The sequence below is a fragment of the Coenobita brevimanus genome, chromosome 61, assembly GCF_032717465.1.
Source record: "Coenobita brevimanus isolate Jiangsu-jjx chromosome 61, ASM3271746v2, whole genome shotgun sequence".
In the NCBI taxonomy this organism is placed as follows: domain Eukaryota; kingdom Metazoa; phylum Arthropoda; class Malacostraca; order Decapoda; family Coenobitidae; genus Coenobita; species Coenobita brevimanus.
The window spans coordinates 13,863,534-13,876,994 of record NC_137014.1 but is presented as its reverse complement, the minus strand read 5'-3'; the positions used below and the strand labels follow the sequence as shown (position 1 = coordinate 13,876,994).

At 43.0% G+C, this 13,461-nt stretch overlaps 1 protein-coding gene across 1 annotated transcript in view; it reads right to left on the bottom strand.

The window, feature by feature from the left end:
* Positions 1–11,730, bottom strand: part of LOC145403694 (protein SpAN-like) — a 28,297-nt gene extending 16,567 nt beyond the window's left edge. The window contains exons 1-7 of the mRNA XM_080275382.1: positions 11,535–11,730; positions 10,695–10,885; positions 6,672–6,875; positions 6,386–6,512; positions 5,408–5,542; positions 2,569–2,652; positions 1,214–1,376 (exon numbers count right to left, since the gene is read on the bottom strand). Of these exons, the coding sequence (XP_080131508.1) occupies positions 1,214–1,376; positions 2,569–2,652; positions 5,408–5,542; positions 6,386–6,512; positions 6,672–6,875; positions 10,695–10,885; positions 11,535–11,730 (1,100 nt within the window). The remainder of the gene's footprint in view (positions 1–1,213; positions 1,377–2,568; positions 2,653–5,407; positions 5,543–6,385; positions 6,513–6,671; positions 6,876–10,694; positions 10,886–11,534) is intronic.
* Between the last annotated feature and the right edge of the window lie 1,731 nt (positions 11,731–13,461).

Sequence of the window (13,461 nt, the reverse complement as noted above, 5' to 3'; positions counted from 1 at the left end):
CATTCAGGGAAGGTCCTGGCACCATCATTCCAGCCTGTTCTGTAGTACTACAGGACTGGATCCCTCGTGTGAACTTACGTGTTTATAACTTTCAAATACATATTATATATAAAACATACATGTCACACACATCGTTAAATAGACGAGGAAAAGAAAGACATGCAAATGAATTAAAACAAATACTACTAAACTTATTGTTTAGCGGCCTGTAGCAAACTAGGCTTTGCTAGAACAATCAGGGTGTGTATCCTGCCTCGACTTCCTCAGTGGAGCTGTAGCGCTCTGAGTAGTAGGATATTTCTGCTCAGTGCTTTCCCTTTCTCTCTTCTCCTCTCCCCCGTCTGTAGTTACACGAATATAATAAATATTTTCATGTTTGGTTGTGCCTTTAGGGGGTCTGGCAAATATGACCGAACGGTATTTTAGGTTTTGTACCGATATAATTAGAAGGGTGTTTATGAGCTGCCATGATTGCTGATCTCTCGCCAATCTTGGTCTCTTCCGGCTTGTGCTGCATCGAACAAGGACACGTGATATTTTTAGACATGAGGCCCATTTGCATATTAATGGATTAATCTTATTATGATTATTGTTATATATTTATCGTTTTCCCTGACTTTATCACGACCTTCAGGTGAAGAACCTGACCGAACGAGCGTAGTCAAGATGAACTGAAGAAATCTTGAGCAAAGATCAAGATAGTCTAAACTTCCGATGGATTTCAGTGTGACTCTGATCTTGTTAAGTTTGTAAACTAACTTCCAGATGTCTTACGTACGGCTCTTGTACATTTTTCCTCAGGAGACCACGACTTTCAAGCCACAGTACAATACACAATGATTTTACCGTTTCACCAAGACCACCCAGAGTCAAGAGCGGAAGTCATATGAAAATCTGAATGAGCTTAATATTTTGAATCTAAAAAAAAAAAAAAAAAAAAAAAAAAAAAAACGCAACGTTATTTCATAAAACCTAAAACTGTCCAATCCACACCATCATAGAAGACAACAACCAAACACTAATCCGAAAAACTTAAAGAGTTCCTATTTGCATTTACGGCACCTGAAGAATGATACTGTAAAGGCAGTATTTTCAGCAAGGGACAGGAAACCATTCCTAAAATGATCATAAGGTGGTAGCAAGAAAGATGGTTGTTATTTTCCACGTCATAAATAACGCTGATAAGCCATTGTATCAGATCCATTCAACTCACACATCGCCGGTGTATCTGTTGGTCGTCCGGATTTCCAGGCTGTCGAAGTAGCAGCAGCTCTTGCCACCACAGTAAGGATTTTTTTTATACAACCTGAAGTCGTTGAAGGTAAGTCGAGGCACATGGCACTCAGGAGCCACGATCCACTTTGCACACTGTGTACCTTGTTTTAACGGGTGGGAGTACAGTACATCAGTGTTAATGTGTTACAGCATCTTTAAGTCCTCCAGTCAGGGAGGATTTGAGAGGGATGGCACTGAATCGAAGGGGCCACAACAACAACAACAACAACAACAATAATAATAATAATAATAATAATAATGATACTACTACTACTAATAATAATAATGATAATAATAATAATAAAAATAATAATAAGTAAGAATAATAACATTATTAATTAATCATCATCATCACTTAGACCTGTTTTCCCACCCCAAGGTGGGGTGAGGCTGGGTATAGAAAACCAGGAAAAAATTATAAAATGAGACATTAACCAAAGTTTTCTGATCTGAATGAGTCACAGTCTCATCCACTCACTACAAGCCCCCGGAATCGTGGCTTAACCTGATTGGTTAAAAAATACTTTGCACGTAGCTTTACATTCACCTATCAGACAGTCAATCCGACGACAGTCAAGTTAAAACGTTGTGCCAAATCCTGGTCACACAGTCCTACGCACATAATTCATCCAGCAAACTCGTTGCTTGTCAGTTCCCTAACCTCTGTTGTCCATAGGATTCTTCACTCTGCATCTTTCACGAATCACATTATTCCGGATTCTATCCAATCTTTGCACCCCACACACATTCAACAGTTTCATCTCCACAGCTCTTATTCCTGATTTTTCAATTTCATGCCACACCACAGTCTCACATCTATGTGTTATAGTTGGCACTAACCCTCGTTCATGCAAGCCTCTCGCAGCTGCCAATCTCAGATCTCTGCTTGTTTTCAAGGCTTTCATAGCATCATCCGCTTTCCTTCCCTGTCACACTACTGTCCACTGCTTTTGCTCATTTTCCTCTCTTTTCTGTCACTACATCCAGCAAATTAAACTCTCACATCGTCACTTCCATTCAAATACAAGCAGTTACATGTATTTATATATACAAAGCAAAACCTGGGAAATGCCACGCTTTTGTTTGCAAATGTTGCCTCTCTGGTTAAATTTCATTCCAACCTTTCTCCCAGTACAGCGTCAGTCACGCCTTGGTACTCTTTCCGAGGCTTAGAGAAAAAAATGGCTACCTGGACGTAAAAGTTGTTACCTTTCTGGGTCGGACATTTATTATTAATGTAAACTCTCTCTCTCTCTCTCTCTCTCTCTCTCTCTCTCTCTCTCTCTCTCTCACCTGCAGGATACCGGTTGGGGTAGTTTGGTGATTTGACTTGTCCCTCCTGAGTGATCTTCGCTGAACAAGTACCAAGGACTTTATCTGTAGGCAGTGGTAGGAGGTTAGTGGCTGGAGATAAGTGGTGAGTGGCTAGCGATGAGGTTAATGGGGAGGGGTTGGCGGGGAGGGGTTTGATCAGAGGTTAATGGGGAGGGGTTGGCGGGGAGGGGTTTGATCAAAGGTTAATGGGAGGGGTTGGCGGGGAGGGGTTTGATCAGAGGTTAATGGGTAGAGGTTGGCGGGGAGGGGTTGATCAGAGGTTAATGGGGAGGGGTTGGCGGGGAGGTGTTTGATCAGGGGTTAATGGGGAGGTGTTTAATCAGGGGTTAATGGGGAGGGGTTTGATCAGAGGTTATTGGGAGGTGGTTATTGGTGAGATAATTGGTACGGACGTTGGTCTACGTTAAGCTGTTCGCTGTTTAAACATTGCCGGGGTTATACAAAACTTCATTTATTTTAACTACATATTTTAAAGACAGATAACTCTTAAACTGATAAAAGATTTTCCAAATTCCTGGATACGATATTTCCAGCTTATGTCAGGACACTAAAATATCATAACACACTACATAACAGCTAGTGACGTATATACTGTTAATATGAACTGTGTATGATATTTTAGTGTCCTGACAAGTATTCAGTCGCTTTGCTTTGGCCTGACGGAACTGCGGTGCTCTCACTACTGGAACACTAAGTTATGCTTCCTTGAAACTTGATGCCATTTAGTTGTGAGGTAAGAATAAGTCTCCTTGGTTATTAGTCACATCAACCCTCCATTCTGACTACACGTGGTCGTCAAGAGAGCAGAAAGAGTCAGGGATCTTCGACAGATTAAATCAAACGCGCTGTTTTAGGAAAAAAGGCGTTGCCCTAAAGACGTTGTTTAGGATCAAGATTGGCACAATACTATAGCTGCTGCACCACTGAAATGTTGAACCCCTTCACTCCCATGACGTTTATCATATTTTATTCTTGCTTTCTACAAAGGAATTGGTGTCTTCACACGCTATTATTCAGTTTCGGAGAGACGTTTGGAACTAGGTCAGTTGGTTGTAGCTTTCACTGATTCTGTTACTACACAACGCCTCCCATGGATGAACATAATCATATGGACGTAGCAAAAATAAACCAGAAGAATACGTCACGGGATCCATCGGGTTATTCTTATTTTTTCTTATTTGTAAGGTTGGTTTAACTTTTTCGCTGCAGTTGATGTGGTTGGTTATTTTATTCAGACTAACGCCGGAGAATTTTGGTCAGTTGAGAGAAAGCCTGATTGAAAAAGGTTCAAAATTACCTTTTACAACCCTGGTTGTACCAGTGGTACTCCTACGAATTTTTAATTTGGGTAACACCAGACGATTATAATTGAGATCGAAAGAAATCTTAGCTGTAAAAGAGTCAAAATGTAGGAATATCCGAATAATGAATACCATCACCACACATACATATTTCTGAAGTTAACAGGGCATGTTTGGCTTGGCAAGTGACAGAGATGCTACGACGGGGGAAGTTTCTCTCTCTCTCTCTCTCTCTATCATCGGGTCTCTGCTTCTAGCATTGTGACAGTAACGTGCCAAAGCTGTATGGAAATTTATGGTTAATTATGCTTTTTAAAGAAGAAAAGCATATCTTATGCATACACACTCAATTTATGGACTGCTCTGTGAAATGGGACATCTAAATTCGAAACCTTTGATGTACCTTTCGCCAGCCCTAGAAAACATTAGAGAATACACCATCCCTCATCGTACACCAAAGGAAAGTTCCGCCTTATACACCTGCCTGCCAGTTCGGACCTTTATGTGTGAGACAACCACTAGTGAAGCAGTAGCCAGACACTCAAATGTCTGGTACCACTGTGTGGGAGGGGAGAGGTTAAGGGAGGAGGAACTCTGGGGGAGCTGTTAGTTCCTACCCCTCCGTCTTCCGTCCCCATCCTTCTCACAGTTACCAGATAGATGAATGTTGGCTATTGCTTCGCTGCCACTTGTCTCACATTTACTATTTCGAAGTGGTGAGCAAGTGTATAATGCGGAACTTTCCTCGGGTGTACATCACGTGATTGAGATAGACCAACAACGATGTCTGCTGACATTAAAAGATGGTCAGATGAACTTAACTACTTTATGGTAACCAGTTTCTTTCGTGATGCATCTAATGGAAGGGAGGTGGAGGTCTCAAAGCGTCTGTCCCTCATATCTAAAGCCAGTACTGATTGTCTGCCGCAATGACTCTTGTGCAGTCGGTAGCCATAAATCTACTGAAATGATCCATCAAGAGATCTAGACATTTTGAACTTAGTTCAAAATACGTTTTCGAAATGAAAGTGAAGCATTTCAATTCACGACATCTGTCTCAGCTGAATACTTATAATCTGCAGGCAGAGGTAGGTAACAATAAACACTGTGTTCATGCTAGAAAAGTACAAGAGTATTGTTTAAGTTCTTTAGTATGAGACGACTCTACTATAGACTGAATGTTCTTCTCTTGACGCAGCAATCATATGAAAAAGACGAATGCAATCGTGCTGAACGGGACAATATTCGAAATTGGGCTCAAGTGCATATTACTGGGAGATATCTCGTGGGCTTAAGAGGCCTTCTGGCACCTCTTTTATTACTGATTTGTTTTGCGTACTTTAACGCAAACTTATACATTATTTACATCTTTTTTTTTTTTTTAAATCTTCGACATAGTAGACAGAACACACTTCTGTGCAATACACTGCTATTAACTGGAAGAGAGAGCATGGCTCCTCCTACACTAACCAGAGCATCACCCAGACAGTACCTACCGTAGTAACCGCCTGTGACAGTCTGACAGTAAGTTCCCGAGGTTCCAGGTGGGCACACACAACTGCAGTTGCTACCCAGGTACCCGTCGTTCCTACAGGGGTCGGAGGACAGACCACACTTCTTCATCCACTTGCCTGTTGGTGGGTACAGGTGAAAGTGTTGGTAGTGAAGACAGGTAAGAGTGTGGGTGGTGGAGACAGGTAAGGGTGTGGGTAGAGGAGACTGGTGAGGGTGTGGGTAGAGGAGACTGGTGAGGGTGTGGGTAGAGGAGACTGGTGAGGGTGTGGGTGGTGGGAACAAGTAAGGGTGTGGGTGGTGGAGACAAGTAAGAGTGTGGGTGGTGAAGACAGGCAAGGGTGTGGGTGGTAGAGACAGGTAAGAGTGTGGGTGTTGGGAACAGGTGAGAATGTGGGTGGCTGGGACAGGTGAGGGTTTGGAGGATGGAGGGGTTGGACACAAAGGCTGAAGGTGGGGCAGGGTTGCGGAAACAGAGTCGGGACATTGGTGGGCATTATTGGGGTCGAGGGTCATAGTTCACGGGACTGTAGCGTAGGAGGATCTAGAGTGGATGGCAGGTGAAGAGTAAGGCGGACAGTAAGAAAAGTGAGCACCGACTGGGACAGCAAGACCAATACTGCCGGGAGAGGAGGTGCGGGGGAGGTAGTTTGGCAGGAAGAGAACTGAGGAGTAAGGGAGTGGTAAGAGCAATGAGTGATGGGGTGGGCAGTAAGGGATGTGAGGAGGGAAGTGGGTAGTAAGGAAGTGAATGGGATAATAATGGGTTGACAGACACTTGAAAGATTTTTCTAAGAAAAAATATTGGACAATCGAGGCCATCTTTCCCTGTGAACAACACTAATGGAATAAGGAGCATTTACAGTAGTAGAAAACGTAAGTACTAAACCGAGAGATTAGTATATCTAACAACGTCATTTACATTTGACCATTATTGACCAATAACGCACACAGGTACTTACCAATGCAGTTGTACATCTTGTTGGCGAGCAGTTTGTCCCTGTGAGACAGTCCTGAACGCTGACCGATTAGTCCCTGGGCCAGTGGGTCCTTGGTCGAGATGGTAGTCTTGCCGTTACTAGTGAAACCCTAATGAATCAGGACGTAACAGTTTAGTTGCTTAGAAACTCTCTCATGAATCATAAATATGTCTCGGGTTTTGTATGTGGAGCTCTGTCATAAACTGACAGTAAAGTCACTGGATTAATAAATATGGAGAAGCGACAATTTTTAAATCCTTGTTAGTACCTTAGGTCCGTAGTGCATATCAGAGGAGAAATCGTATGCCACGTCAAAGTCATTCACAGAAGAGTCAGATGCCTTCCTGAAGTTGTAAAGGTAATTGGAGATAATGTTCTGGTCGTTAATGACGACGTAGGAGTCGCGGTCAGGACGACTCTGCTCGTGGAAGAAGCCCATGGCGTGGCCTATCTCGTGAGCGACAATGCCCAACTGAAAGTGATCAACATACAGCAGGTAGAAAGGACGGACAGAAAACAATGGAAGGTAAATTCTGGACTGTGTACTGACAGCACCTAGACCTTTTTATGGCATGTTGGTGAGCTTCTAGGAAAGTACGAAAACTATTAACAACATCAGTTAAATACTGATAATAATCTCCAATTATACTCTAGGATCCAACCTGAAGTATTAGCTTCGGGCTCGATACTTAGATGGATATTGTTATAAATATGTTCTGGCTAAATGGATACTTATATAAATAAATATATAAACAAATTTCCTCAGTGCATTTACGAAGATGACAAGACTAACCTAGTTAATATTGCTATAGGCTGGGCAAGGTTGTTAGCATACGCTACTTTAATTAGGTTGCTACATACAGCAAGAAAATGGTATGTCAACAGTAAGAGCAATGGAAATGAGACCGCCTGGTCCTATGGGTAGAGTTGATAGGATAAGAATTAGTGTGATTCGTGAAAGATGTGGAATAAAGAAGCTTGTTGATGGTAAAGTTGAAAAGAGTGTGCTTAGATGATGATGATGATCATATGAGGAAATCATTGAAACAATGGTGGTAAAACTGTAAATGTGAGGGAGTATGAAGGTAAAAGGATGTGCGGTAAGCCAAGAAGAAATTGGAAAGATATGATAATTGAATGTGTGTGAGAAGTTGATGGGAACTGAAAGGGTGTCGAGTTGGTTGCATTAGGTTTGGCAACCACTTTTTAACTTAAACGCCAACTGACCGATTCTGTCAGACACGTGTATGTAAAACATATCTATTAAAAAGTGCAGATGGTTACGTCTGTTACATGGAGCCTGGACTCACGGAATTAAAATGATGGGTGAATTATAGTGAGACTCATTTAACTGGGCATATTGATAACAGTACTCTCACTTTCTAGTTTCCCTTTACGTATTTCTGGAATCTACCTCACCAGATCATTAAGTGGGAGAACGGGTTAGGGTAATGATGATGATGATGTTAGGTTAGGGTATGCCTTTCGAGCTCATTCATGTTGTTTTTTCATTTTTTCACTAATTCCTTTTACATTTTACGAGATGGACATTTCTTTTCATTCATTGTTTCCCTTTATGATCAAGTAATTTCCTCCTGGACAGAGTGTTCAGGCAATCTCCATTATTCTCCTAAGCATGATAACGTCTTTGTTTTTAATTCTGTATATCGCTAGATATTTTCATCGTACTCTACATAGGTGACACTATTTTGACTGAAAGACTACGTTTTGAGGGAGGAAGTAAAAAGGGATAGAAAATATTTACGGTACCGTACGAAAAATCTAACACTCCATTACAATGAAAATAATCTTAAAAATAAATAAGATATAAAGACCTTTTGATGTTCATATACTATTTTATCAAGAAGAGAAAGGATGTTGACTGCAAACCTTCGTGTCGCCGGCATAACAGTCAGGTGGCATAACTCCCAGCTGGCATAACTGTCAGCTGGCATAACCACTGCATCATATAACAGTCACAAAAACATGCTGAAATGGCCTATGATTTTCAGCTTCACACACAGTTCAACCCATTCAGGTTTTGTTAGATCCATTCATGTCAGTATTGGTCCATTGGGGTAACATAGGTTCAGGGCCATTCAGATTCAGACTGGCCCGGCATGTTATCACTCCAGGTCCAGTCAAGTCCATTAAGGTCCAGCCAGGTTCACTTCGGGCCATTCAGATCAGTAGGATCCATTCTGGTGTTGTATAGTACATCATTGTGCCTAAGTCTGGTGCCTTCAGGTCAGTCCAAGGCCAATCAGGACCATTTATGTCTAGTTCTTTGATGACCAGGTGCGAACTAGGAGTACTTGGGGTCTGAGACTAAGTCTGCTTAGAGGCCCCTTTACGTACATATACGTACTGTACATACATTCATATGGACGTACATACATACATACATACGTACACATATACATGCATATGTTAATGAGCTATTGTCATAGGTCACAATGTCACAGATGATAAAATGTTGCTTGGTGTTCACAGGATGCAGATGCCAGTGTGAACACCTGGAGGGGGCAGAGGCGGCATTCAGGCTATTTTGTATAGCTCTATACAGCAGATATTATAGTAATATAAAACTAAATCAGAGTCCCGTGAGTTTTGCTTTATAGTTACCCAATTGGAGTAGATTACCATTGCGCCATCATGCTTGGCATATTCTCAAACTTTGCTGATATTAATTATTTTTATAATTACTCTTTTATTTATTGCGACCTTCCCACAGATTTGAAGCCCGAGGCAGCAGCCTCATTAGGCTTCAAGTAAATCCTCTTCTCTTCATGGCTTTCACATCCAGTTATGTCTAATATAATAAATTCTGGTCTTGTGACATCCAATCAGGACAACTTAGCTCAGTTCTAGTTATTCTTGGTCATTTCAGCCATGTTTGGACCCAGTGGTGTTTCTTTCACCCATACATACATGACACAACACAACTTTCATTGACAAATGTTGGTTTCATGTCACTGTTCACAGCTTCTCGTTCTTGGTTCAGTAGTTCAATAAAACGTTACTTAGTTTGCTGAAATGAGGTGCCGATGGCTGGTTACTTTGGAAAGTGCAACATGGACAACACTCCAAAAATATTCCTTGACTTATCTATGCTTTAGGTTCTGTTAGGTCCATCATACGGGTTCAGATCCAAACAGATTGTTTCAGGTCAAATGCTTGGAGGGATCTGCCAAAAATTATCCCTATTAATGCAGTTGTTTGAGGATATTTGTGTCAATTATCCGGATCTTTCTGGACTGGGTGATGTAGGCAGAGATGAGTTCACGGTGTGGGCTGAGATGATGGTGGGTAGTAGTGCATACTGAGTAAAGGACACGTTGTGGAGATGTACGGTGTAGGCAGGCTGACACGGTGCGTGTCAACGTTACAGTAGCAAAAAATGGGTAGAGGGGGCAGAAAGATTTTTCTTTCCTTTTAGTGTGTCCTCTGGGTTTAGGCTTCACAGCCTGTTTCCTTGGCCCAGTAATCCTTCCACATAAATGATACATCCACATATCACCACATCGGCTCTAACACCCACCGTCCACATTGACTTCATTCTAAGACTGTCTCATACAAGACTGCTGTGTTGGTATTAGCGGAGCTAGGCCATTTTTACGATATGACGGTGGGTCTTCTGTTAGATCAGTAAAGTCTGCTTTATGAAATTCAAATCCTTAAACTGTTCCTTGCCCCAGCCGGGATTCGAAACCTGGATTCATTAGGACTGCAGGCCACCTCTCTACCGATTCAGTCACCGCCTGAGATGGTGCTCGGTAATGGGGTAGGGCGGGATAAAGACACCGTGTTATAATGCACACTATGAATGGGAGAAGACAAGATTTCTCTCAGCCTGCATAGTGGGCGGGGTTAGGTGGGTGGAAAAGGGTGAGTGGGATGGGCGGGAATGGTGGTGGGTTGTGGGGCAGCGTGGAACGGGCCCACCCTAGGAAGTGCGATGCTCTGGGTGTTGGTGGGAAAGGGATTGGGTGAGGTGGGTGATGACGGGTGGGCAGGATGGGTGGGGATGGTGCTTTCACAACTCAAGATAGAATCAATATCTTCATTTTCAGTGAATGGCACATGAGAAGAAAAATGTTGAGCATGATTTGACTGTGATAATTACTGGACGGGAGTGCAGTCTGTAAAAGCCGCGGAATGAAGAGTATGTCTTCGGTTGTTGAGCTTAGTAAATGTATTCATTGCTACGTGTCTAAAATTAAAAAGTAAAACGAGCAAGATTAACATTCTGTTCTTTTGGTGAGATATTTGTGTATGTTAAGCTATTCACCTGATCACAGCCCCTGCCGATGGATACTGGTTGGCCGGTGACATTCTGACGACCAATGTAGGAGTAGCAGCCGCCGCCGTAGATGTAGCGCAGGTGAGGCTGGGCCGTGTTTGTGGTCAGGGCGAACTTGATGCAAGTGTGCTGCATCCAGTGGTTCATCCCACTCCTCACTGCCGCTTGGATCACATTCTCTGTGCACACACACACACACACACACACACACACACACCATTAGTATTTTATCATAAGCCCGATCTTCGTTAGCTTATAGGGTTCCCATCCACCTCTTCCTTGTTATTTAATTTTTCTGTGTGTGGCGTTATTTCCCAACTGTGTTATTAATGCAGTCTATGTATCATATATATATATATATATATATATATATATATATATATATATATATATATATAGATAGGTAATTTTTAAGGTTTGATATGAAGAATAAATAACTTTGGAAGTTGTGTTAGAAATCCTTCTAAGCTCACGAGTAATGTATGTAGTTCATAATACGGAACGTCATCACGAAGTCGATTGGTGACGACTTGAAGATTTGTTACCAGACAAATCTAATGTCACTGATGAAAGTTAGCTGATGACCGGAAATAAGTTAGAATATGGAAGTAAGACTGACCCTAGATAAACAATGCAAAGTGTGAATGTTAATTATAAGGGAAACCGAGTATCAGATTATATTTTACAACTGATATGTTGCATGAAATTTTCTCATATCTAATAAAAAATGGCAAAATCACTTCATAGCCACAAAATTTTTGTTGCCCATATCGCTCTCAAATCTCCTAAGTAAATACTATAAGCATTAGTAATATGACAGGCACTTACTATCGCCAAAAGTGTATGGCACCAGAGGATACCCGTCGGAGCCTTCTGGCCATCGGTACACTTTACTGGCAATGCCTTTCCTCTCAGCCAGGGCGCGTCTCTGTTCCGCCGAGAGAAGGATGTCTCCCTCTAACAGACGCTCTCCATCCACTTCCTCCGGGTTGGTCTCAAGGAAATCTCTTGGCTGAATAGACATTAGGATGTGGTATGAAGGGTACAGTGTTCAAAAGGGTTATGTTCTCACTAAATGCAGTAGCTTCAGCACAACGTGTTATGAATAATTAGTAACAAATAATGCAGGTTGGAAGAAAAGTCTTTATGTAGTAAGAGACGGAAGATGTGCCAGTGTTGTTTGGAAGTGTGTGATGTGGCAGTGTGTGGTGTGACAGTGTGTGGTGTGGCAGTGTATGGTGCGGCAGTGTGTGGTGTGCTGTGTGATGTGGCATTGTGTGGTGTGGTAGTGTGTGATGTGGCAGTATGTGATGTGGCACAGTGAGGTGTGCTAAAGTTTTCTGACAGTGTGCCGTGTGTCATTGTAGGGTGTCCTAGTGTGGTGCAATAGTGTCTTGCGTGGCAGTGTGAGGTGTTGCAGCGTGGTGAGGCAGTATGTTGCGTGGCTGTGCGGTGTAGCAGTGTGGTGAAGCAGTGTGGTGTGTCAGGTGTGGCAGTGTGGTGTGGCAGTGTGCAATGTGGCAGTGTGAGATGTGTTAGTGTGGTGTTGCAGTGTGGTGAGGGAGTGTGATGTGGCAGCGTGGTGTTGGAACGTGGTGTTGCAGTGTGGTGTGGCAGTGTGGTGTTGCAGTGTGCAATGTGGCAATGTGAGATGTGCTAGTGTGGTATTGCAGTGTGTAGTTTGGCAGTGTGAGGTGTTTTAGTATGGTGTGGCAGTGTGTTATGTGGCACTACGAGGTGTGGTAGTCGGGTGTGGCAGTGCGTTGTGTAGTAGTGTGAGATGTATTAGTGTGGTGTGCCGGTGTAAGGTGTGCAAGTATGGTGTGGCAGTGTGTGATGTGGCATTTTATGGTGTGACAGTGTGGTATGTGAGTATAAGGTGTGCTGGTGTGGTGTGGCACTGTAAATGGTGCTAGTGCGGTCTGGCACTGTAAATGGTGCTGGTGTGGTGTGGCACTGTAAATGGTGCTAGTGTGGTGTGACACTGTAAATGGTGCTGGTGTGATGTGACACTGTAAATGGTGCTAGTGTGGTGTGACACTGTAAATGGTGCTGGTGTGGTGTGGCACTGTAAATGGTGCTAGTGCGGTCTGGCACTATAAATGGTGCTAGTGTGGTGTGGCACTGTAAATTGTGCTGGTGTGGTGTGACACTAAATGAGTGCTCGTGTGGTGTGTCACTGTAAATTGTGCTGGTGTGGTGTGGCACTGTAAATGGTGCTAGTGTCGTGTTGCACTGTAAATGGTGCTGGTGTGGTGTGACACTGTAAATGATGCTGGTGTGGTGTGACACTGTAAATGGTGCTGGTGTGATGTGACACTGTAAATGGTGCTGGTGTGATGTGACACTGTAAATGGTGCTGGTGTGGTGTGACACTATATGGTGCTGGTGTGGTGTTGCACTGTAAATGGTGCTGGTGTGGTGTGGCACTGTAAATGGTGTTGGTGTGGTGTGGCACTGTAAATGGTGCTGGTGTGGTGTGGCACTGTAAATGGTGCTGGTGTGGTGTGGTACTGTAAATGGTGCTGGTGTGGTGTGTTGGTGTGCAGTTTTGTGGAGTGAGATATGATTGTGAGGTGTGGCCGTGTGTGGTGCCGCAGTGAGAGGTGTGCTAATGTGTTGCGACGGAGTGTAGTATGGTGAGTGTGAGGTTTGCTAGTATGGTGTGACAATGTGGTGTGCAAGCGTGAAATATGAGTTACTGTGTAAGTGTGAGGTGTTACTTTACTGCACAGTGGCGTTTCAGAGGCCTTGT